Genomic DNA, 24146 nt, shown 5'->3' on the forward strand with positions numbered 1-24146 from the left:
CATGCACACACCCAAGCACACAGAAACACATACAGACAAACACAAACACAAAGACACGCTCATTCCTTCAAAAAGAGGGGAAACAAAATGATCACAAACAACGAAAAAAGGATTTCTGAAGAAAAAGTCAGGGTAAGTCAAGAATTAATCCCCTTTAATCCGTTAATCTGTATTTGAGAACATCCCAATGTTCTTAGATGTTTAAGATGAATATAGTCAGTTATTGGTGTGCCATTTTGGATTGAGAGAAAAATCATGTGAATGTTAAATTCAAGCATTATTTTAAAGCAAGTTTTAGAACAACAAAGAGCATTTACTTACAGGGAGCTGAGACCATTGAGAATAGAATCAAATTTATTTCAAAATTTATGTTGTCTATAATTTAAAGTTTCCTCATTGAATAAGCTCAAACTTCTAGTTAATACAAACTTAATGAGAAAAGCATGTATCAAATTTTTAGTAATTCACTAATAAACATCTATCTAGTATATAAGTGCTGTGAAACATAATTTAATTTATTTAGGTTATTTATATTAATATTATTTATTAGAGCTATTTGTTAATTCTGTTTATTAAAAATCTTTATTAATTTTGTTTACCAAAGTTATTTAGAATGTAAATTCGTGGACTCTTTACATCATTCTTACAGAGTATGTTTACAATACTTATATCTGCATTAAGGAAGTGAGCTGCCAAAATAGTTAGCACACAGGTCAAAATGCTTAATGGCATTTCGTCCAACTTTATGTTCTGAGTTCAAATTCTGCTGAGGTTGACCTTGTTTTTCATCCTTTCAGGGTCAATTAAACACGACCCCAGTAGAACTCCGGGGTCAGTTTAATCAACTCATCCCCTCCTCCAAATCGCTGGCTTTGTGTTAAAATTTGAAATCAATATTTATATCTACATTATGCTTCAAATGGTTCTCTCTCTGACAGTCATCAGCTGTTTTATTCCTGGGTAATAAGTGTATAATTTTCAACTGCATCCCATTGTGGGGCCATGGCTTGGAAGTTCCAGGGTTTTAAGGAATATGGAACCATTGCTTAGCCACTAATGTTCCCAAGTCCACGTTGACCCAGAGTCATCTGTCACAGTCCAAGCTGTTGGTCAATTAGCATGAAAAAGAAACCTCTGGAGGTGGGTCACTCACAGATACATCTCACAGACCCAGGGTAGATGAGGCACATCAGCTCTTCAGATGCTCGTCAGAAAAAAGATAACTCTAACCAAATTCTGCATCCTGATAACTACTGGGCTCATGGCACCTGTTGCACCAGACTAATACAATTCTGAAGAATGAGAAAGTGAGGTTGGCTCTGTCCAAGTTATGCACACTATGATAATGAACCCCAACTGTCTTGTGGGGTAATTCATTGAGCATTTAAAAAAAGGCTAAGAGAGTAAGCCACTACAGAAAATCCAGAGGGAGGGACCCTAAGGCAGATATGTATGGTAATGCTTAACCAATATCTGGCATACATTGCAGCTCCATAAATGTTACAAAGTGGTTGAGCTCCTTTCGAATGTTGGGCCTCACAGAGGCAATGACTGAGATCTTTGGCATTATGTTATGCTTGGGAAGAAGACACACCAAGCCAAGTAAAAAAGTAGTCGTGGCAGATACCGGTGTCACGTAAATGGCACCTGTGCCAGTGGCATGTAAAAGCACCTTTTGAGCATTGGGCCTTATGGAAGCAAGGACCAAGTCCATTTGGCATTATGCTGTGCTTGAAAAGAAGACCCATAAAGCCAAGTAAAACCACAGTCATGGCAGATACTGGTGTCATGCAAATGGCACCTGTGCCAGTGGTGCGTAAAAGCACCCATTACAGTCTCAGAGTGGTTTGCATTAGGAAGGGAATCCAGCCATAGAAACCATGCCGAAGCAGACTGGAGTCTGGTCAGACTGTCCAACCTATGCCAGCATGGACAATGGACGTTAAATGATGATGATGATATTGACTTGCTTTACCTTTGTGACTTATCCATGAGTGGAGGGGTAATAGATGTACCTGGGGCAAGGCAATTTCTTCTGGAAAGAGCCCAGTCACAGCAGAAGTGGTTCAGTTACTGTCTCTGCAATACCAGAGACATCAATAAAAATAATACCAACCAACATGGTTTCTGACTGGGCTTGAATTATGGACCGTATAATATATTCAGGAATTAGACACCTGAGGGCAATCAAAGACTAAACCAAACAAAAGCAGTGTCATCATCATCATCATCGTCATCATCACCATCACCATCACCATCATCATCATCATCATTGTCGTCGTCATCACCATCACCATCGTCATTGTCACCACCACCTCCGCCACCATCATCATCATTGGTTTTAATGTTCTACTTTTCCATGCATATATGGCCTGATGTAGTTAATTGAGGCAGAATTTTCTAGGGCTGGATGCCCTTCCTGTGACTACCCTTCACTTGTTTCCTGCCAAGGTAACAGTTCCCCATGGCTGGACATGTCTTTATAGCAGACTGAAAACAAGGGACTCTACTCGTATGGTGATGTTTTTGTTTTTTAATTATCGCATTATATCAAGACAAAGAGAAACAAAGATGCACACATACATACACACACACATACACACACACACACATACATACAATCTACAACTCAAGGCAGCGAGCTGGCAGAATTGTTAGCACACCAGGTGAAATGCTTAGTGGTATTTCATCTGTCTTCACATTCTGAGTTCAAATTCCGCCGAGCTCGATTTTGCTTTTCACCCTTTCGGGGTCGATAAATTAAGTACAGTTACACACTGGGGTCGATGTAATCGACTTAATCCCTTTGTCTGTCCTTGTTTGTCCCCTCTATGTGTAGCCTCTTGTGGGCAATGAAGAAATAATGATCTACACCTCACAGAAAATGCATGTTGAATGATGATGATGATAATACACAGGCTTCTTTCAGTTTCTATCTACCAAAGCCACTCACAAAGCTTTGGTCAGCCCGAGATTACAGTGGAAGATACTTGCCCAAGGTGTCACACAGTGGAACTGAACCCAAAACCACATGGTTCAGAAGCAAGCCCTTTATGTATACAGCCATATACATAACACAGATGAGGTAAACAATCTAAGAATTATAATCTAAATAACAATTCCTTCTAGACGTTTAGACATTTAAATTCTTTCATATTGGTAAATAATTCTTTAGCAACAGTTTGAATTCTAACTGGTAATTCAAGAAATATTGATGCTCAATCATTATTTGAAGTTTCAATTAATGTTTTATATTTCTTGTCAATAGTTTTGTGTAGTTATAACCTGAAGAGAATGTTAGATTAATGGAGAGGAAACATTTGAAAATTTTCATTGAATGACGATGGCATTGTAACTATGGAAACAATACTAAACATTATTATTACTATCATCATCATCATCATCATCATCATCATCATCATCATTATTATTATTATTATTATTATTATTATTATTATTATTATTATTATTATTATTATTATTGGTGGTGAGTTGGCAGAATTGTTAGTGCATAGGACAAAATGCTTACTGGCATTTCTTTCAGTTTTGCATTCTCAGTTCTAGCATCTCCATGGGTGATTTTTACCTTACATCATTTTGGGGTTGATGAAATAAATATCAGTTGAACACTGGGACTAATAGAATCAACTTACCCCTTTTCTTATAATTGCTGGCCTTGTGCAAAAATTTGAAACAATTATTATTATTATTATTGTTGCTGTTGTTGTTAAGGCAATGAGCTTACAGAATTGTTAGCATGTTGGACAAAATTTTTAGTGATATTTCTTCTGGTTTTTTTTTCCCATTACGAGTTCAAATTCTTGCAGAGTCAGCTTTACCTTTCATCCTTTTGGGGTTGATAAAATAAGTACCAGCTGAGCCAGCTGAGTACCTGGCTCAGTATTATTGACTAAATACCTCCTCCTAAAATTATTGTTACTTGGTCTTTACCCATCACTATACTGCCAGTAAAAATATTTGTCGATCATACACAGTCCTTCTTTTAACACTAGACTGTTATATAGTGGAAGACTCATGAGTTATTTATGGTGACAATGCTCTACCTATCTATTTATCTTTCACACACACACACACACACAGAGACACTCACACACACACTAGTGTACACACACATGTGTACACATACACACACACACACACACACTCTTTCTCTCTCTCTCTCTCTCTTTCTCACTGTAATTCCCTCTCAACAACAATCTGTTTTTTTTCTTGAAACAGATTTTAATTCTATCGTTTACACACACACACACGCACACACACATACATACACACACACGCACACACAAACACACACACACACACACACTCTCTCTCTCTCTTCAACACTGATTTTCTCATTCAACAACAACAACAACCTGTCATAGTGAAAGTATTTTTTTAAAGTATGTGTTGTGTTTTCTCTATGTTGAGAGACATACAGAAACACAAAGATACACATACATACACACACACACACAAAAAATAACTATATTGTTACGTAATGAAAGTCCTTTTTTTTGAAGCTGTGTTGCTGTTCCTTTGTCTCTATGTTGAAAGATATACAGAAACACATACACACATACACACACAACCAAACGAATAACTACATATATTGTTATACAAAATGAAAGTCTTTTTTTAAGCTGTGTTGCGTTGTATTGACAAACTGGCACTTAAAATTCTTGTGTTTTTAATCAAAATTTGTCAGTTACTATGGTGACAACACCACCTATCTATCTATCTATCTATCTATCTCTATCTATCTATCTATCTATCTATTATCTACCTATGTATCTGTACCCACACACCCCACTCACCTACACACACACTCTCTTTCTCACACCGTATTTCTCTCTCAACAGCAACTTTTTCTCCTCCCCTTTTTCTAAAAATATATTTTGATTCCTCTCCTTTTTCCCCCTCCCTCTAATAGATGTTGTGAGGGCAGACAGATGGAGATCTGCTTCTCTTTTATAATATAAAATTGTTCTTGTTGTTGTTGCTAAGGCAGCAAGCTGACAGAATTGCTAGCATATTGGACAAAATGGTTAGTGGCATTCTGATTTTTTCCATTCTGAGTTCAAATTCCTCCAGAGTTAACTTTACCTTTCATCTTTTTGGGGTTGATAGAATAAGTACTAGTCGAGCCATTTGTGTACTGGGTTCATTGTAATTGACATAATGCCTCACCCTAAAATTGCTGGACTTGTGACAAAATTTGCAGATTTTTATTTTACTATTGTATTATTATTTCATTAGTGCATACTTATTTAGTTAGCAAGTATTTTATCTTGAGGTTTAGTGACAACAAGTCCCCTCAAATCTCAAAAATCCTTATTAGAATTCTTGTAAGATACAGGATGGTACTTTTCTGCAAGTCAGCAAGGCAAGTTACAATCCAAGTCTCTTTCATTCCTACAGGTAACATTTTGGGATTTGTGCCAAGTGCACCAAATACCACAGGAATAATTGTTGTCTTGGTCTTCCACAGTCTCCTCAGCTCTCTGACTAGATCCTGATATTACTAGCTGCAAAGTCAATAATCGCATACTGTTTGTTTATTTTGTCCTCTATAATCATATCTGGTCTTCTTATTTCAATAGTATGGTCAGTCTTTATGAGATTTCCTATGGGACTGAAGTCCCATAGGATCCTGTAATTCTCATTCTTTGTCACAGCCTCTGGTCAGTATTCATACCACTTTTCTGTTGTTTTGAAGTTACACACTTAACTAACATCCCAATGCACTCTTTTGCCTACACAGTCATGCCTGCACTTATACTCCTTTTGTGCTAGTATACTGCACTCACTCAAAATGTGACACTCTCATCTCCTTTTCCATAGATTCTAAATTTGCTGTCTGAGTTTTGGCAATCTTTGCCTTTATCAAATTTATTCTAAGGGCTTGTTCCTGAGTGGCTATAATTAGCATTTCTGTTTCTTGTTTCAAATTCTTATCAGCCAAATCCATCAATCTTCACTTCCAACATTCTTGGTTTGTTGCATGAATTGGCTATGCAGTTCCATTTCCTTTCATTTCTTTATTCTGTGGTTTTTCTTTTTCTCTTTGATTTCTCTTACTGTTTCACTCACTCTTCAGGTATCTCTGGCTGCCGAAAGTATTCTTTCTTTACAGTGTACAACATAAATTTCATGCCCAGTGTTGCAGTACTAACAACATCTTCCATGTTTATCCTTAATATTATCCTACATGTTCCTGCATTACTGTTTTGTTCAAGGTATATATGTATATCATCATCATCATCATCATCATCGTTTAACGTCCGTTTTCCATGCTAGTATGTGTTGGACAGTTCGACCGGGGTCTGGGAAGCCAGGAGGCTGCACCAGGCTCCAGTCTGATCTGGCAGTGTTTCTACAGCTGAATGCCCTTCGTAACACCAACCACTCCGTGAGTGTAGTGGGTGCTTTTTACGTGCCACCGGCACAGGTGAGGCTGGCAACGGCCACGATTGGTTGGTGCTTTTTATGTGTCACTGGTACAGAAGCCAGTCAAGGCGGCACTGGCATCAGCCACGTTCAGATGGTGCTTTTTACGTGCCACTGGCACAGGTATCACAACTACAATTTCCATTTGATTTTTTGATGTTGAGAGAAGGGGAGAAAGGGAGACTAACAGAGAGAAAGGAAGAGAAGGTACGATATTATTTTGCATATGTGCGTTCAAATCACAAGCACAATCAAAATGTTTAACATAGTGAAACAATGTCATGAAGATTTATAAATTCTTTATTTCCTTCTTTTGTTTGGATTTCATTTCATACTGTCAATGAATGATTTTCATTTGTTAATTATTTATTAAACCAACTGAACACATTATAAATTATAGCAGTTAATTTCAAAGAAACAGAAAAAGAAAGTGGGATGTTGAGCAGCAGAAGATAGAGGTGGAGGGAGTAATAGGTCTTACACTTCAGAACAAATGGTGTACTCAGATATACTGAGAGATAGTTAAATTAAAGGGAAATAACCTCAGCAAATAGCTATGGATGATACACTTTTATCTTTTACATATTCCAGACCAAAAGTTGTTGCCATGCTGGGGCATGCCGTTATCAATGTTTTTTTAGTTATTTGGTTTAAATACTTACGGGTATTAAGAGAGTAGAGAGATACAAAATGGAATGCAGATATGAGAGTTAATTAGCCAGCTGTCTGGCTCACTAGATAGATAAATAGGTATGTAGGTGAGTCTATAGATATATATGTAAGGTGGCTGGTGTTAGGAAGGGCATCCAACTATAAAAACCCTGCCAAAATAGACAGTGAAACCTGGTGCAAACATCTGCCAAGACAGCTCCTGTTAAACTATCCAACTCATGCCAGCATGGAAAAAGGATGTAATAGGTGAACTGAACTGAAATGAAAAGAAATGGGAAAAAATGAAAAAAAATCTCAATTGGTAAATTACTGTGACTGAGCCTTGGTGGGGTTGGATAGCGAAAAGTGTAGTTTTATATATATATATTGATTTGGCTCCAATCTCTGCCAAATCAAGATTGGAGCCTGGTGCAGCCATCTGGTTCGCTAGCCCTCAGTCAAACTCGTCCAACCCATGCTAGCATGGAAAGCAGACGTTAAATGATGATGATGATGATGATCATCATCATCGTTTAATGTCCGTTTTCCATGCTGGCATGGGTCGGATGGTTTGACTGGGGATTGGCAAACCAGGAGGCTGCACCAGGCTCCAATCTGATCTGGCAATACTTCTACAGCCGGATGTCCTTCCTAATGCCAACCACTCCGAGAGTGTAGTGTGTACTTTTTACTTGCCACCAACAAAAGAGCCAGTCAGGTGGTACTGGCATTGGCCATGTTCAGATGGTGCTTTTTACGTGCCACCGGCATGAATAAGTTGTTTTATCTTTTTAATTCATCTTTTATTTCCTTAAATTAAAAACCACATCATATCTGTCAAACATATTAAGAAATGAAAAATAAGCAATGGCTTCTAAGTTCATTTCAATTATATTTAAAAGTGCAGCTTTGATTAAATGACAGGATTTCAAAAGAATATTTTGAAATTTCTTGCTTGTGTTTAATATAACATGTTTTCAAATAAGCTGACTCACACTGTGGAATATCCACAGGTCCTGCTAGTTATTATTATTATTATAATTATTATTATTATATGTTTGACTTTTGCTTTGTATTTGTATACATTGACTCCAAGTCTCACTCAGAGACCTCAAGAGACAACAAGTTAGAAGTTCATGTTGGTGTTATACCTAGGGTGTCATATATTTGGTTTTGCACAAAGTATCATTCTAGAGAATGTTCAAGAAAACATAAAAAAATTATGAGTTTGTTTTAAAGTTTGACATTACACAGACAATATTTTATTTAGGTTTTGGGAAGTTGCCATGAGCACTGTCTTTTGAATTTCTGCCTTTTTGGGGTTCCTGGTATCTGAACTACTACTACTACTACTACTATTATTATTATTATTATTATTATTATTATTATTATATTATTATCATTATCATTATCATTATCATTATTATTATTATTATCATTATCATTTTTTATTATCATTATCATTATCATTATTATTATCATTATTATTATTATTATTATTATTATTCGGGCTGGGAGAATCATTAGCATGCCGGGTAGATTGCTTAACAGCATTTTGCCCGTCACTACCTTCTGAGTTAAAATTCCACCAGGTTCGACTTAGCCTTTCATCCTTTCGGAAACACGGGTTGATGTAATCGACTATTCCTGTCCTCAAAAATTTGAGGCCTTATGCTTCCAATATAAAGGATTATTATTGTTATTATTATTATTATTATTATTATTATTATTATTATTATTATTATTATTATTATCATTATTATTATTATTATCATTATTTGAGCTGGGGGAATTGTTAGCATGGTGGGCAAAATGCTTAACAGTATTTTGTCAATCTTTATGTTCTGAGTTCAAATTATGTTTATGCTCATCTTTATGTTCTCCATCTTCATGTGGTGGGTTCAACAACACGAACACATGGTACAAGTAAAGTATTAGCAGACACTCAGGGAAGGAAAGAGAGGTAGTTTTAAGTTTCGAGCAAATATCTTCTTCAGAAACAGGAGACAGACGAAAGTCCAATAGAAAAGGAAGATGAAGGAAAAATAAAAATCGTCAATGATTCACATGTGGTTAAATTTTGAAAATGTGTGTATATATATATATATATACTGTTGAAAATTTGTATTTTGCAACTGAAGATGGCATTGTATTTCAAATTGATGTAATGCTTGTTCAATTAATTGGAGCTGCCTGAAACGTCCATATTGCATTAATACTTTGACATCCTTGTTACTTATTTGCTTTATATATATATATATATTGTATAAAGGATTGTGGGTAAGGCCAGAACAATGTGAAGTAAATGCAAGGCATATCCCAAGAAAACAAATATATGAATTAATGTAGACTTACCTTGCATTCAATATTTAGGGGTTATGACCCCATTTTCAAGAAAGCGGCAACATTCATTAATTTCTTGGAAATGAAGTCATAACCAATGAAATATTGAATACAAGGTTAGTCTACATTAATTCACATATTTTTTTTCTTGGGATTTGCCTTGTATTTACTTCACATTGTTCTGGCTTTACCTATGGTCCTTCATACAATACACACACACACACACACACACACATACATGCAGGGTGATTCAAAAGTCTCCATACATAGGAAAAAATAATTTTTTTTATAAGAAACAGTTTATAAGATCCCCTAGATCTCCTGATCTGACCCCTCTTGATTTCTATCTTTGGGCACAGTATATCACTGAAAGATGAAAGACATAAATCATTTGAAGGAACACATCACCATCTCATTTGCACACGTATCATCGGATGTGCTATTATGAGTTCACAATGAGTGGGTTAAACGTATTGCAATGTGTATTCAAAACAATGGTAGCCATATAGAGACTGTTAAATGAAAAAAAATCCTTCTTATAAACTGTTTCTTATAAAAACATAAATTGCTCTTATGTATGGTGACTTTTGAATCACCTTGTATATATATAAATATTTTTTTCTGCGCAAATGGTTTTGTTATATGGTGACAAGTTTTACAATCCTGTAAATAATAACAATGGTATATATATATATATATATACCATTGGCACGCAAAAGCACCATCCAATCATGGCTGTTTGCCAGCCTCATGTGGCACCTGTGCCAGTGGTACGTAAAAGGCACCTACTACACTCACGGAGTGGTTGGCGTTAGGAAGGGCATCCAGCCATAGAAACATTGCCAGATCAGACTGGGCCTGGTGCAGCCTTCTGGCTTCCCAGACTCCAGTTGAACCGTCCAACCCATGCTAGCATGGAAAGCGGACGCTAAACGATGATGATGATGATGATGATATATGTATATCACTGTGATCACCGTGACCGACCAGGCTATCAGATGTTGCTACACATCGCTGGTCACAATGCGCTTTTGCATTGTTTTAGCCTTCAAATGACGCCACCCCACTGGCTAAGCAAGCAGGCCAACAGAAGAAAGTGTGAGAGAAAGTTGTGGCGAAAGAGTACAGCAGGGATCACCCCCCCCCCTGCCAGAGCCTCGTGGAGCTTTAGGTGTTTTCGCTCAATAAACACTCACAACACCCGGTCTGGGAATCGAAACTGCGATCCTACATCCGCGAGTCCACTGCCCTAACCACTGGGCCATTGCGCATCCACAAACACACACACACACATATATATATGTATATGTATGTATGTATGTATGTATGTATGTATATATCATTCTTATGAAACTGCTTACTTCCCTCAATCCATTGTCTGTGTCCTCTCTTATGCTCTCCTCCTTGTACTTTGAAGGGTGCTCTGGCAACACATCACGACTGTCGTTCTCTTCTTTCCAGCTACTCCCATTCTCCCTTATATAATGTGGGGAAGCCATGTATCTTCTCTAAAGCAAGATTTTTGTGCTTGTCCCTCTGTCATACCTGCCATAAAACCACCTTACCTTCTCAAATATCTTCTCTACTTACTCTTTTACTTGTTTCAGTCATTTGACTGCGGTCATGCTGGAGCACCGCCTTTAGTCGAGCAAATCAACCCCAGGACTTATTCTTTGTAAGCCTAGTACTTATTCTATTAGTCTCTTTTCCTGAACCACTAAGTTACGAGGACATAAACACACCAGCATTGGTTGTCAAGCGATGTTGGGGGAACAAACACAGACACACAAATATATACACACACATATATACATATGTATATATATATATATATATATATATATATATATATACACACACACATATATATATATATACACATATATACATATATACGGCAGGCTTCTTTCAGTTTCCGTCTACCAAATCCACTTACAAGGCCTTGGTCAGCCCGAGGCTATAGTAGAAGACATTTTCCCAAGGTGCCACGCAGTGAGACTGAACCTGGAACCGTGTGGTTGGTAAGCAAGCTACTTACCACACAGCCACTCCTGCACCTAGTTGAAGGTTTATTTTTGTTCTAGTATTTTCCTGTCTTGCTGGTTACTTGGTGATCTCACTAGTGCTGGTGGCACAAAAGAAGCATTCAGTCCACACTGTAGAATGGCTGGCAATTAGGAAGATCATCTAACTGTCGAAACCGTGCCAAAGTGGACACTAGAGCTTGATGCAGCTTTGCAGCTCAACGAATCCTGACAGACTGGAGAACCCATGCTGTCATGGAAAATAATGTTAAATCATGACGACGACGACAACAACAACGACAATAATGGTGATGCTGCTGCTACTGCTGTTGCTGCTGATGGTGATGATGAAGATGACAAAGATGATGATGACAATGATGATGATGATGATGATGATGATGGTGATGATGATGATGATGATGATGATGGTGATGATGATGATGATGGTGGTGGTGGTGGTGGTGGTGGTGATGATGATGATGATGATGATGGTGATGATGATGGTGATGGTGATGACGAAGATTATAAAGATGATGATGATGATGATGGTGGTGGTGGTGGTGAGGATGATGATGATGATGATGATGAGGTGGGGAAGGAGGTGTGTCGGAGGAGAGGGAGGAGGTGATTGGGGAGATCAGGAGGAGGAGGAGGAAGAGGAGGGAGGGGAAGGGAGGAGTACAAGGACGACAACAACAATGATAATGACAATGATGATGATGGTGATGATGGTGATGATGCAATGATTATGATGATTATGATGATGAGGATGATGATGATGGTGATGATGATGATGATGATGATGATGGTGATGATGATGATGATGGTTATGAAGATGATAATGATGATGATGATGATGATGATGATGATGATGATGATGATGGTGATGATGATGATGATGATGATGATGATGATGATGATGAAGATGATAATGATGATGATGATGATGATGGTGATGGTGACGGTGATGGTGATGATGACGGTGATAATAATGATGATGATGATAAATAAGAAACTGTTAAAGTTACCCCTGATCTTCTCAACAAAGCAAAAAAACCATTTAAGTAAAAAACTACTTCCTTTAGAATCACCAAGTTTTTTGTTGCAATAACTGCTGTTCATTGATTATATTTTGTCTCTACCAAACTGAACATTTTATATTCTCAATGCACAATATTTTCAACTGTTTGTGTGTTTCTGTGAGTATATATAAATGTCATTCAATAATTATACACACTGTTTTCTTATCTGATACTGATGTTTATCACTTACATGAAAACTAATGGAATTACTGTTTTCAATTATGATTGTGGAGTCTAGATACTGTAACTAGAGAGATGGGGTGGATGGGTTAGCTGACAACACTTGGCATCCTTCCTCCACACGCCAACAGACTGCATCATTTCTTCATCTTCCACTCCTCTTTATTCATGTACGTCTTCTGTCTGTAAAGTAATTATCTTACAACCATTGCCATTGACACCATTGCTACTGCTATCGCCACTTCTACTGCCGCCACCGGTACTGCTACTGCCACCACAGCTTCCGCTGCCACCACTACAACCGCCACTGCCACCACCATCACCAATTCCACTAACACCACCATACCACCATACCACCATACCACCAGACGTTGTTTTAGTCACGTCTGCCATCATCATTATCATCATCATCAGGATTGGTGTTGGTTGATGTTGTTGTTATAGCGTCTACTTTTCCATGCCTGCATGGATCAGATGAAACTCATTGAGGCAGAATACCAACACCATCACCATCCTTCACCATTGCCCTCGTTCACACCAATGTCTTCATCATCATTATCATCATCGCCATTGTTGCCACCATCACCATAATCACTGACACTACCATCATCATGACCACTACCACCACTACCACCACCATCACAATCACCATCATAGCTGCCATTGCATCACTATTAAGACAGCCACTGCCATGACCACCACGATGACCATCACCACAGACCACCACCATTGCCACCACCACAGACTACCACCATTGGATCACTACAAAGACAACCATTGCCATCATCATCACTACCACCATCACTGCCATTGCATCACTACTAAGACAACCACTGTCATGACCACCACCATGACCATCACCACAGACCACCACCATGGCTATCACCCCAGACCACCACCATTGGACCACTACAAAGACAACCATTGCCACCACCACCACCACCACCACCACCACCGCCACCACCACCACCCCACCACCACCACCACACCACCGCCGCCGCCACCGCCACCACCACACCACCACCACCACCGCCGCCACCACCACCACCACCGCCGCCGCCGCCACCACCACCACCACCACCACCACCCACCACCACCACCACCACCACTGCCGCCGCCACCGCCACCACCACCACCACCACCACACCACCACCACCACCGCCGCCACCGCCGCTGCCACCACCACCACCACCACCACCACCACCACCACCACTGCCATTGCATCACTACTAAGACAACCACTGCCATGACCACTACCATGACCATCACCACAGATCACCACCATAACCACCACCATTGGTTGACTACAAAGACAACCATTGCCATCACCAGCACCACCACCACAACCACCATTATTACCTTACATTCCACCATCACAACTGTCTATTGGAGGAGACCTCTTAAGTTAACTACCACTGAGTATTTTACTGTTGTTATACTCACACTTTAACAGCCATTGTGTATGTGTTCTTCTAATTAATATCAAGTAATTATTCCAGTTTGAATAAATGAGTTTATCAAACTATTGTTACAAACTTTCCTTGCAAAAAAATAAAAGCCAAGGAACATTACTTGAATTGGCTAATGAAATTTGTATAATTAACATAGTTAATGATATATACTTTTTTACTCTTTTACTTGTTTCAGTCATTTGACTGTGGCCTTGCTGGAGCACTGCCTTTAGTCGAGCAAATTGACTCCAGGACTTATTCTTTGTAATCCTAGTACTTATTCTATTGGTCTCTTTTACTGAACCGCTAAGTTATGGGGATGTAAACACACCAGCATTGGTTGTCAAGCGATGTTGGGGGGACAAACACAGACACACAAACATATACGCACACATACATACATACATACATACATACATACATACATACATACATACATACATACATATATATACACACATATATACGAGAGGCTTCTTTCAGTTTCCGTCTACCAAATCCACTCACAAGGCTTTGGTCGGCCTGAGGCTATAGTAGAAGACACTTGCCCAAGGTGCCACAAAGTGGGACTGAACCTGAAACGATGTGGTTGATAAGCAAGCTACTTACCACACAGCCACTCCTGCGCTTATATATACATAAATTCTTAATAAACTGAAATATGAAGAAAGAAAAAATAAAATCAAGGGGTAATTATTGGTGACATTCAAGGTGAAGGGTAGACAACTTAAAAAAAAAATAGGAATTAATTAATTAATAAAAAAAATAGGAGTTATCAATTTTCATGTTTATGGAAAAATCTGATATTTGTTGCTAACAAAGATTAGTCTTTCCTGACATAAAAATTATTTTCTGTGAAATTAGTAATAATTTCTTGGAATTGTCTCCCCTTTTCTTTGTGAGTTGCTCAAAACTGCTGCATGGTTTTTGTTTGCTTTCTCTAATTTTAATTCATTTGAAATTTATGTTTTGCATACATCATTCAGAATATCACTATCTATTCCTGATTATATAATACACGTCATACTTGTGTTCAAACACCCACAGTGAAATGAAGGTGTAATTGAGTGAGCAGTGAGTGGGAAATCATGATGACAAACAATATGGATATTAATATTTTTGATATTTTAGTAATGTTATTGTTGTTTAGTCTCATGTTGGACTTTTTCTAACCAACCAATGATAACATTGTAGTCCAACAATGACCATTCCTCTTATAGTAGACTTGCAGTGCAGGTTTCTGATCCTGCTAAAGTTTGTTGGCCAGGTGAGAATGTCATATAACACACTGTAGAGACAGAGAGAGAGGGAGGGAGAGAATCTTAAGATATTAGTCAATATGTCATTATGTCATTATTTAAGACAGAGCAATGTGATTTGAAGAATATCTGTGGCTGTGTGACAAGAAGTTTGCTTTGAAGGTGGCGAGCTGGCAGAATCATTAGCACACTGGATGAAATGCTTAGCGGTATTTCATCTGCCATTACGTTCTGAGTTCAAATTCTGCCGAGGTCGACTTTGCCTTTCATCCTTTCGGGGTCCATAAATAAAGTACCAGTTACGCACTGAGGTCAATGTAATCGACTTAATCCGTTTGTCTGTCCTTGTTTGTCCTCTCTGTGTTTAGCCCCTTGTGGGCAATAAGGAAATAAGAAGCTTGCTTCCCAACTGTATGTTTCCAGGTTCAGTCCCACTGTGTGGTGTCTTGGGCTAGTGTTGTCTGATATAGTCTCAGGCTGTCCACAGCCTCGTGAGTGGATTTGGTAGATGGAAACTGAAAGAAGCCTATTGTATGTGTGTGTGTGAGTGTGTGCACATGTGTGTCATTGTGTTTGTGTTTGTTCCCCATCACCACTGGACAACTGGTGTTGGTTTGTTTATGTCCCAGTAACCTAGTCATAGTACTGGGGTCAATTTGTTCCGCTAAAATTCTTCAAGCATGGCCTGAAGCAAGTAAAAGATAGAAGAAAATAAAAAAAAAGAAAAACATACAGAGGTGGTGCCCCAGCATGGCCACAGCCTCACGGCTGAAACATATAAAAGAATAAAAGAACTGAGGATCTCAAAGTTCATATAAGAACTGGTTACATTGCATAATGCAGCACATCTCACACAGAAAAAGAAAATAATGATAAAATGCCATTTTGTGATGCCATTTCATAGTTATATACGCCATCACTATGACTTCTTCTCATTGGTTAACTTATCTTACCAGTGCCAAATGTGGAGGCACATGGCCTAGTGGTTAGAGCAGTGGACTTGCAATTGAGGGATTGCAGGTCCGAATCTCAGACTGGGCAATGTGTGTTATTATGAGTGAAACACCTAAGCTTCACGTGGCTCTGGCAGAAGGTAATAGCAAACTTCTGGTGACTCTTTCGCCACAACTTTCTCTCACTCTTTCCTCCTGCATCTTGCAACTCACGTGCAATGGACCAGCGTCCCATCCAGGTGGGGAACCTATACGCCAAGGAAACTGGGAAACCGGCCCTTATGAGCTAGGCATGGCTCAAGAAGTAACAAACAACCAGTGACAAATTAGATGCCACTGTACTCACATGTTTGTTTGTTTGACTAATTTCTTGAACACTTTGCTCTTTTATCTCAGAAGCTATTGAAGCTAGATAATCTGACGCTTTATATAAATAAGGTACAGGTATGACCATGGAGTCAAGAAGTTTATTCTGGATTTGATTCCATTGTGTGGCATCTTTGGTGGCTTTTACCACTACTTCAGATCAACCTAAGCCTTTTAAGAGAAACTGAGTAGACAGAAACTGTGTAGAAGCTTCTGTCAAGGTGGCGTGCTGGCAGAAACATTAGCATGTTGGGTGAAATGCTTAGTGGTATGTCTGCCGCTATGTTCTGAGTTCAAACTTCGCTGAGGTCGACTTTGCCTTTCATCCTTTCGAGGTCGATTAAAAAAGTACCAGTTATGAACTGGAGTCGATATAATCGACTTCATCCGTTTGTCTGTCCTTGTTCATCCTCTCTGTGTTTATCCCCTTGTGGGTAGTAAAGAAATAGGTATTTTGTCTGCCGCTACGTTCTGAGTTCAAATTCCGCCGAGGTGGACTTTGCCTTTCATCCGTTCGGGGTCAATTAAAAAAGTACCAGTTATGAACTGGGGTCGATATAATCAACTTAATCCATTTGTCTGTCCTTGTTTGTCTCTTCTGTGTTTAACCCCTTTTGGGCAATAAAGAAATAAGAAGCTGTGTAGGAGCACATTAGATGGATTATATTAATTCAGAGGCACAGTTTTATTACACTGTATCATGTTGCTTCTGCCAGAGAATTACATTAACGGCATATGCATCTTGCATGTTAATTCACTGAATATATTGAAGCGGGAATATTTAGCTATCATATCACTAAATCCCATGTCATAAATATTACCTACATCACTGAAAATGTCTGACTGATCAAGACTTTGCATGAAACAGGTTCCAACAACAGTTTCATCTTTTTGTGAATGCATCAACATATATTCAATTCACCTTTGCTACTTCAACAAACTGTGAAGAGATGGTAGACAGACTGTGAAGAGATGGCAGACAGCAGCTGATCCCAGCTGGCAACATGAAAGCTATGAACAGGCAATGAAGGAAAACCATTAGAAGACAGTAGCATAGCCAGCAGCTAAATAATAAATGAACAGCAACACCAGCACCTGCTAACATTTTGATTTCTGCTACAATTATACGAATCCAAGAACAATAATATTCAAACACTCTCATTCATAATAATGACAACATTTTTCTTTGTTCATGAAAAGAACAAATATTTTGTTTATCAAGAATCTCAACAAATATCAGTGTTCTTCTTTGTAACAAGGTAATGCAGTGGATCAGACAAATAAATCCTCTTTGATTTATGAATATCCAATTGCATTATACAATGCTGAGCATGCATACTAATGTAAACATGTAAGCATGGTTTTTCACACCAAAATTATCAGTACATGAAGAAGGCTGTGAAACAGCTGTAATCCTAAAGATGTCAGATGATTAAAGAAATATGATCACCTCTCATGTCTTCTGACTTTTATGGTTTATGCACACCTGATTGAATCTTCTGCAAGAACACTTTGCATTACACTTCTCTCTATTGGATTACTATATGGACTGTTAGTTGAATCAGTTAGAGGAGCTTTCTGTGATAGCCCCACGATTCTCTGAATCCATATCTTATGCTACAATTATATATATATATATATATATATATAATATATATATATATATGATGATATATTTATATATAGTGGCTCTGTGGTAAGTAGCTTCCTAACCAACCACATGGTTCCGGGTTCACTCCCACTCCGTGGCACCATGGTGGCAAGTGTCTTCTACTATAGCCTTGAGCCAAGCAAAGCCTTGTGAGTGGATTTGGTTGACAGAAACTGGGTGTGTGTGTATATGTGTCTATATGTTTGTGTGTATATGTTTATCCCTCCACCATTGCTTGACGACCTATGTTGATGTGTTTATGTCTCTGTAACTTAGTGGTTTGGCAAAAGAGACCAATAGAATAAGTACTAGGCTTACAAAGAATAGGTCCTGGGGTCAGTTTGTTCAACTAAAAGTGGTGCTCTTCATTGCCACAGTCAAATGACTGAAACAAGTAAAATGATAAAAGAATGTATACATATATATATATTGGCGTTAAGAAAGGCATCCAGCCGTAGAAACCATGCCCAATCAGATTGGAACCTGGTGCAGTTTCCTAGCTTACCAATTTTCAGTCAAACTGTCTAACCAATGCCAGTGTAGAAGGTAGATGCTAAATGATGATGATGATGATGATGATGATGATATATATATACAAATACATACATACATACATACATACATACATACATACATACATACATACATACAAGCATACATACCCTCTCTCTCTTTTGGAGAGGCACAAGCACCTACACGCACATATACACACAGGTAGTAACTTCCGCCTGCCGAATTCAATCACAAAGCTTCGGTCGGCTCGGGGCTATAGCAGAAGACACCTACCCAAAGTGCCTCGCAGTGGGACTGAACCCGAAACTATATAGCTAGGAAGCAAGCTCCCTAACCACACAGCCATGCCCGGCATACATATATATATATATATACAAAATTTTTTTGTAATGAGATAACAAAGTTTCTGCCAGCTCACTGCCTTTCAAGTCAAAGGTCTTGGCCATTTGTCACTGCCTTCTTGAGGAAGATCGACCAGGTCGTTCAGTTGAGTTTGATGATAAGCTTCTTGAGGCATAACTGCATTATCAGTTGAAGAATTGGCAATAAAGTTTAGTTCAAACCATACAAGTGTTCATCGTCATCTTCAATAACTTGGAAAGGTTCCTAAACTTGGAAAATGGCTGCCTCATGAATTGTCTGAAAGCAGCCACAAATCCCGAGTTGACATCTGCTCTTCTCTCCATTCTCACGAACTCATTTCACCCTTTTTGGATAGACTTGTGACTGGTGACAAAAAATGGATCTTCCATCGTAATGTTAAATATCATAAACAGTGGCTTGGTAAAACGGAAAAAGCTCAACCACATCTGAGAAGGGAACTTTGTGGGAAAAAGGTTCTTCTCTTTATCTGGTGGGATTGCAAAGGAGTAATTCACTTTGAATTGTTAGCACCTAATGCAACAATCAATGCTCAAGTCTACTGTCAACAATTAGAGCGTTTGAACTGAGCTACGAAGAAGAAAAGACCCTTTTAGTGAATTGAAAAGGAGTGATGTTTCATCAGGACAATGCGCAACCCCACACTGCAAAGATCACATCACAGAAGATCAAAGAGCTGGTTGGGAAAAAATTCCTCATCCACCTTATTCTCCTGACCTTGCTCCTTCAGACTACCATTTGTTTCGTAGTTTACAGAATCATTTGGGGAACATAAATTTCGCAAGCCAGGAGGAGTCGAAACTGACTTTCAGAGTTCTTCACTTTGAAACCAAAAGAGTTTTACAATGATGGGAATAAAAAGCTTATAAATAGATGGGAGGAAGTCATAGATAATCAGGGAAAGTACATTGATGATTAAATTTCAAATAAATATAACATTTGATCACTTGTTTTCTTTATTCAAAATTCAGACAGAACTTATGGGATGACCTGATACAACAGTGTAAGTATCTTGAGAGAGAAGGTGGGCATAAGAAGCATCAGATATAGTGTGCAAGAGAGACAACTGCGCTGGTATGGTCATGTGATGTGTATGGACAAGGACAGCTGTATGAAATAGTGCTGATCTTTAACTGTGGAGGGAACATGTGGAAGAGGTAAACCCAGGAAGACTTGGGATGAAGTGGTGAATCATGATCTTCAGATGTTGAGCCTCATGGAGACAATGAATGAAAAGTGACTGAGACCTTTGACAATATGCTATGCTTAAGAAGACTGGTCAAGCCAAGTGAAATTCTAGTTGTTGCTGATACTGGTGTCTCATAACAGGCACGCTTTGAATGTTGAGCCTCACAGAGATGATAAGTGACCAAAACCTTTGGCAATATACCATGTTTTGGAAGACTTGTCAAACCAACTGAAATTGCAGTTGTAGCTGAGACTGGTTTCACATAGCTGGCACCTATGCTGGTGGCATGTAAAATGCACCCATCACACTCTTGGAGTGGTTGGCATTAGAAAGGACATCTGACATAACTTTGCTTCTCATCCTTGAAGTGATGAAAAGCAAAGTTGACCTCAATTGTGTTTGAACTCAGAACATCACGTTAGACAATAATAATAATTATAATAATAATAATGATGGTTTCTTTTCCTATTCTTATCATTATTACTGTTATCATTTGTGTTAAACAACAACCCCAACAATACTAATAACAATGATAATAATAATAATAATAACAATGATAATAATAATAACAATGATAATAATAATAATAATAACAATGATAATAATAATAACAATGATAATAATAATAATAATAATAATAATAATAATTATGATAATAATAACAATGATAATAATAATAATAACAATAACAATAATAATAATAATAATAATAATAATAATCATAACAACAACAATAAAATTATAACAAACTGGACATTTCTTTCTCTTTTAAACTCTTTTCTGCCAATATTTTGCTTTTTTTTAGCTAATTACTAGAATATTAAGTATGCGACACCCTTCATCATTTGACATGTGATGTGATGGTGGTGGTGGGGAACTGTGGCTCATATAAAAACAAAATCAGACACTACCATCCCACATACAAATGAAATACAATAGAAATATTTTTATATGCAGAACTATATAGCAACAGAATTTCATTAAGATATTTGTGATTATAATAACAGTAACTACTGTTGTTGTTCTTTAGCCCTTGGATAGCACAATCAATCAGACTAGGTTTTTCTTTTTTTACGAATAGCATATTCAGGACTACAATAATTTATGCATTTACCGTTTGTTAAGGTCATATGATATGTTTTGAAGGATGTTTCACTGGTATTTCTAGCAGGTTCAGCTAATGAATAAAGGGTCCATGTTGTGGCTTGACAGTAACATTCTAACCAGTTATTTACTATAACCAATAATATACTGCTTGTGAAAAGTGGTTGGCGCTTGGATGGGCATCCAACCACAAAAAGTCCTGCTAAAACAGACACAGAAGTTTGGTGCGGGCTCCTGTCAAACCCCCCAACCCATGCCAGCATGGGAGGTGGAAGTTAAGCAATCATGATGATGATGATGAGATATATATATATATATATATATATATATTTAAAATTAAATAAGGGTAGAAATTGATATTAATCAATTAAAACTTGTGGCCTAGCATGTTTTAAAAAAAATCTGAAGATTAAAAATGTTTTTACATACAAAATTTAGAGGACTGACCACTAAAAGTGGATAGCCTTTATGCTAGATATAGACGTCAAAATCGCCATTTTCCATGAAGAATGCGATTTTGACGTCTATATCTAGCGTAAAGGCTATCCACTTTTAGTGGTCAGTCCTCTAAATTTTGTATATATATACATTTACACACACACACACACATCACAACATCCATCATCCACTCTCACTATTTATGCACCTCCTTCAACCCACCATGCTTTCACCCTATCTTCTTCAGTATCATTGTCATAATAAAATTCCCCTCTTTCACATATTACTCTGTTAATTGGTGGTCAAAACGAGCCATTAGTTTTGTCGAAAATATGGTAACCTCTCTCAGGCTGGTGCCATGAAAAATACACCCAGTATACTTTGTGAAGTGGTTGGTGTTAGGAAGGGCAACCAGCTATGTAAGTCAAGCCAAAAATGAACTTTATGAGCAAGATGTTCTCTTCCAGCCTATCTAGGAGAGCGACAACCATCCGTTGAACCCATTCCAACATGGAAATGGACATAAAACAAAGATAATGACGATACACTAACACACACATTTACATGTATATGTGCATGTATATACATATATATATTTATATATAGAAATAATTGAGATTCAGCTGAATTAGGTACTTAAGTTGAAGCACCATGTTAGTCTGGTATTATCCGTACAGCTCAAAGTAAGGTGAATAAAATCAAAATAAGCAACAGGATATCAAGAAATGATGCAGTACAACCATTTCAAGTGGCTCCATTTAATTGAGCAATGCAATCATTACATCAATTTAAATGCAGTGCCATCTTCAGCTGCACAGATAAACAGAATTTTAAATAAATAGAAATTAATTGTGTCTGACTGATTAAAATTCTATTTATTTGTGCAGCTGAAGGTGGCACTGCATTTAAATTTATGTAATGATTGCATTGTTCAATTAAATGGAGATGCTTGAAATGGTTGTACTGCATCATTTTTTGATATCCTGTTGCTTATTTTGATTTACCCATGCCAATGGAACACTAAGAGCACCATCTGAGCATTATCGCTGCCAGAACAGCTGACTGGCTTCTGTGCCGGTGACACATAAAAAGCACCATTCAAATGTGATTGTTACCAGCATTGCTATACTGGCACTTGTGCCAATGGCGCGTGAAAAACATTCGAGCGAGGTTGTTGCCAGTGCCGCTGGACTGGCTCCTGTGCAGGTGACACATAAAAAACACCACTTGAGCGTGGGCGTTGCCAGTACTGCCTGACTGGCTCTCGTGCTGGTGGCACATAAAAGCACCCACTACACTCTTGGAGTGGTTGGCGTTAGGAAGGATATCCAACTGAAGAAACTCTACCAGATCAGATTGGAATCTGGTACAGCCATCTGGTTCACCAGTCCTCAGTCAAATCGTCCAACCCATGCTAGCATGGAAAGCGGACGTTGAACGATGATGATGATGATTATGATATACATATATACATATATATATATATATATATATATATATATATGTATATATATATATATATCATCATCATCATCGTTTAATGTCCATTTTCCCTGCTAGCATGTGTCTCAAATTTTGGTTAAATCAGTGTTTCTCAAAGGGGAGGCCTATGGGACAGTCGGACAAGTTGTTTTGAGAAAATTTACTGTAAATGTTTGACAACTCAGCACCATCCATTGGACGGGGAGGGGGTGTTTTGCTTGTATATATATATATATGTATATATATATGTAACAAAAGAAATACTATTTATTATTATTTATATTCTAAGTGCTTTCATTCCTTCAATGAAATTTTCAAAGGCTGAGTATTATTGAGCAGATTTCTTTATATGTATGTGTTTGTGAGGAAAATCAGCTATTTGTTGAAAAATACCAGGAATTCAAATATATTTACTAAATGTGTTTCCTTCTCTTTGAGTTATAATTCACTGATTTGCAAAAGAAGTCAGACTACCAGGAAGTCAATATGTAATTGAATGTGGTTTTCTTTGTTCTTTAACGAAGAGTACACAGTGTATGTATGTATGTATGTATGTATGTATGTATGTATGTATGTATGTATGTATGTATGTATGTATGTATGTATGTCTGTGTGTATGTATGTATGTA

The 24146-nt window shown here is 37.9% G+C and overlaps 1 protein-coding gene across 1 annotated transcript in view; it reads left to right on the plus strand.

Moving 5' to 3' along the window:
- LOC115216786 (protein unc-13 homolog D) overlaps positions 1-24146 on the plus strand; it is a 527921-nt gene continuing 503775 nt past the window's right edge. Inside the window, exon 1 of the mRNA XM_036504398.1 lies at positions 1-132. Within this exon, the coding sequence (XP_036360291.1) occupies positions 88-132 (45 nt within the window). The 5' untranslated portion in view covers positions 1-87. The remainder of the gene's footprint in view (positions 133-24146) is intronic.

Source organism: Octopus sinensis, linkage group LG1, assembly GCF_006345805.1.
Source record: "Octopus sinensis linkage group LG1, ASM634580v1, whole genome shotgun sequence".
Classification (NCBI taxonomy): domain Eukaryota; kingdom Metazoa; phylum Mollusca; class Cephalopoda; order Octopoda; family Octopodidae; genus Octopus; species Octopus sinensis.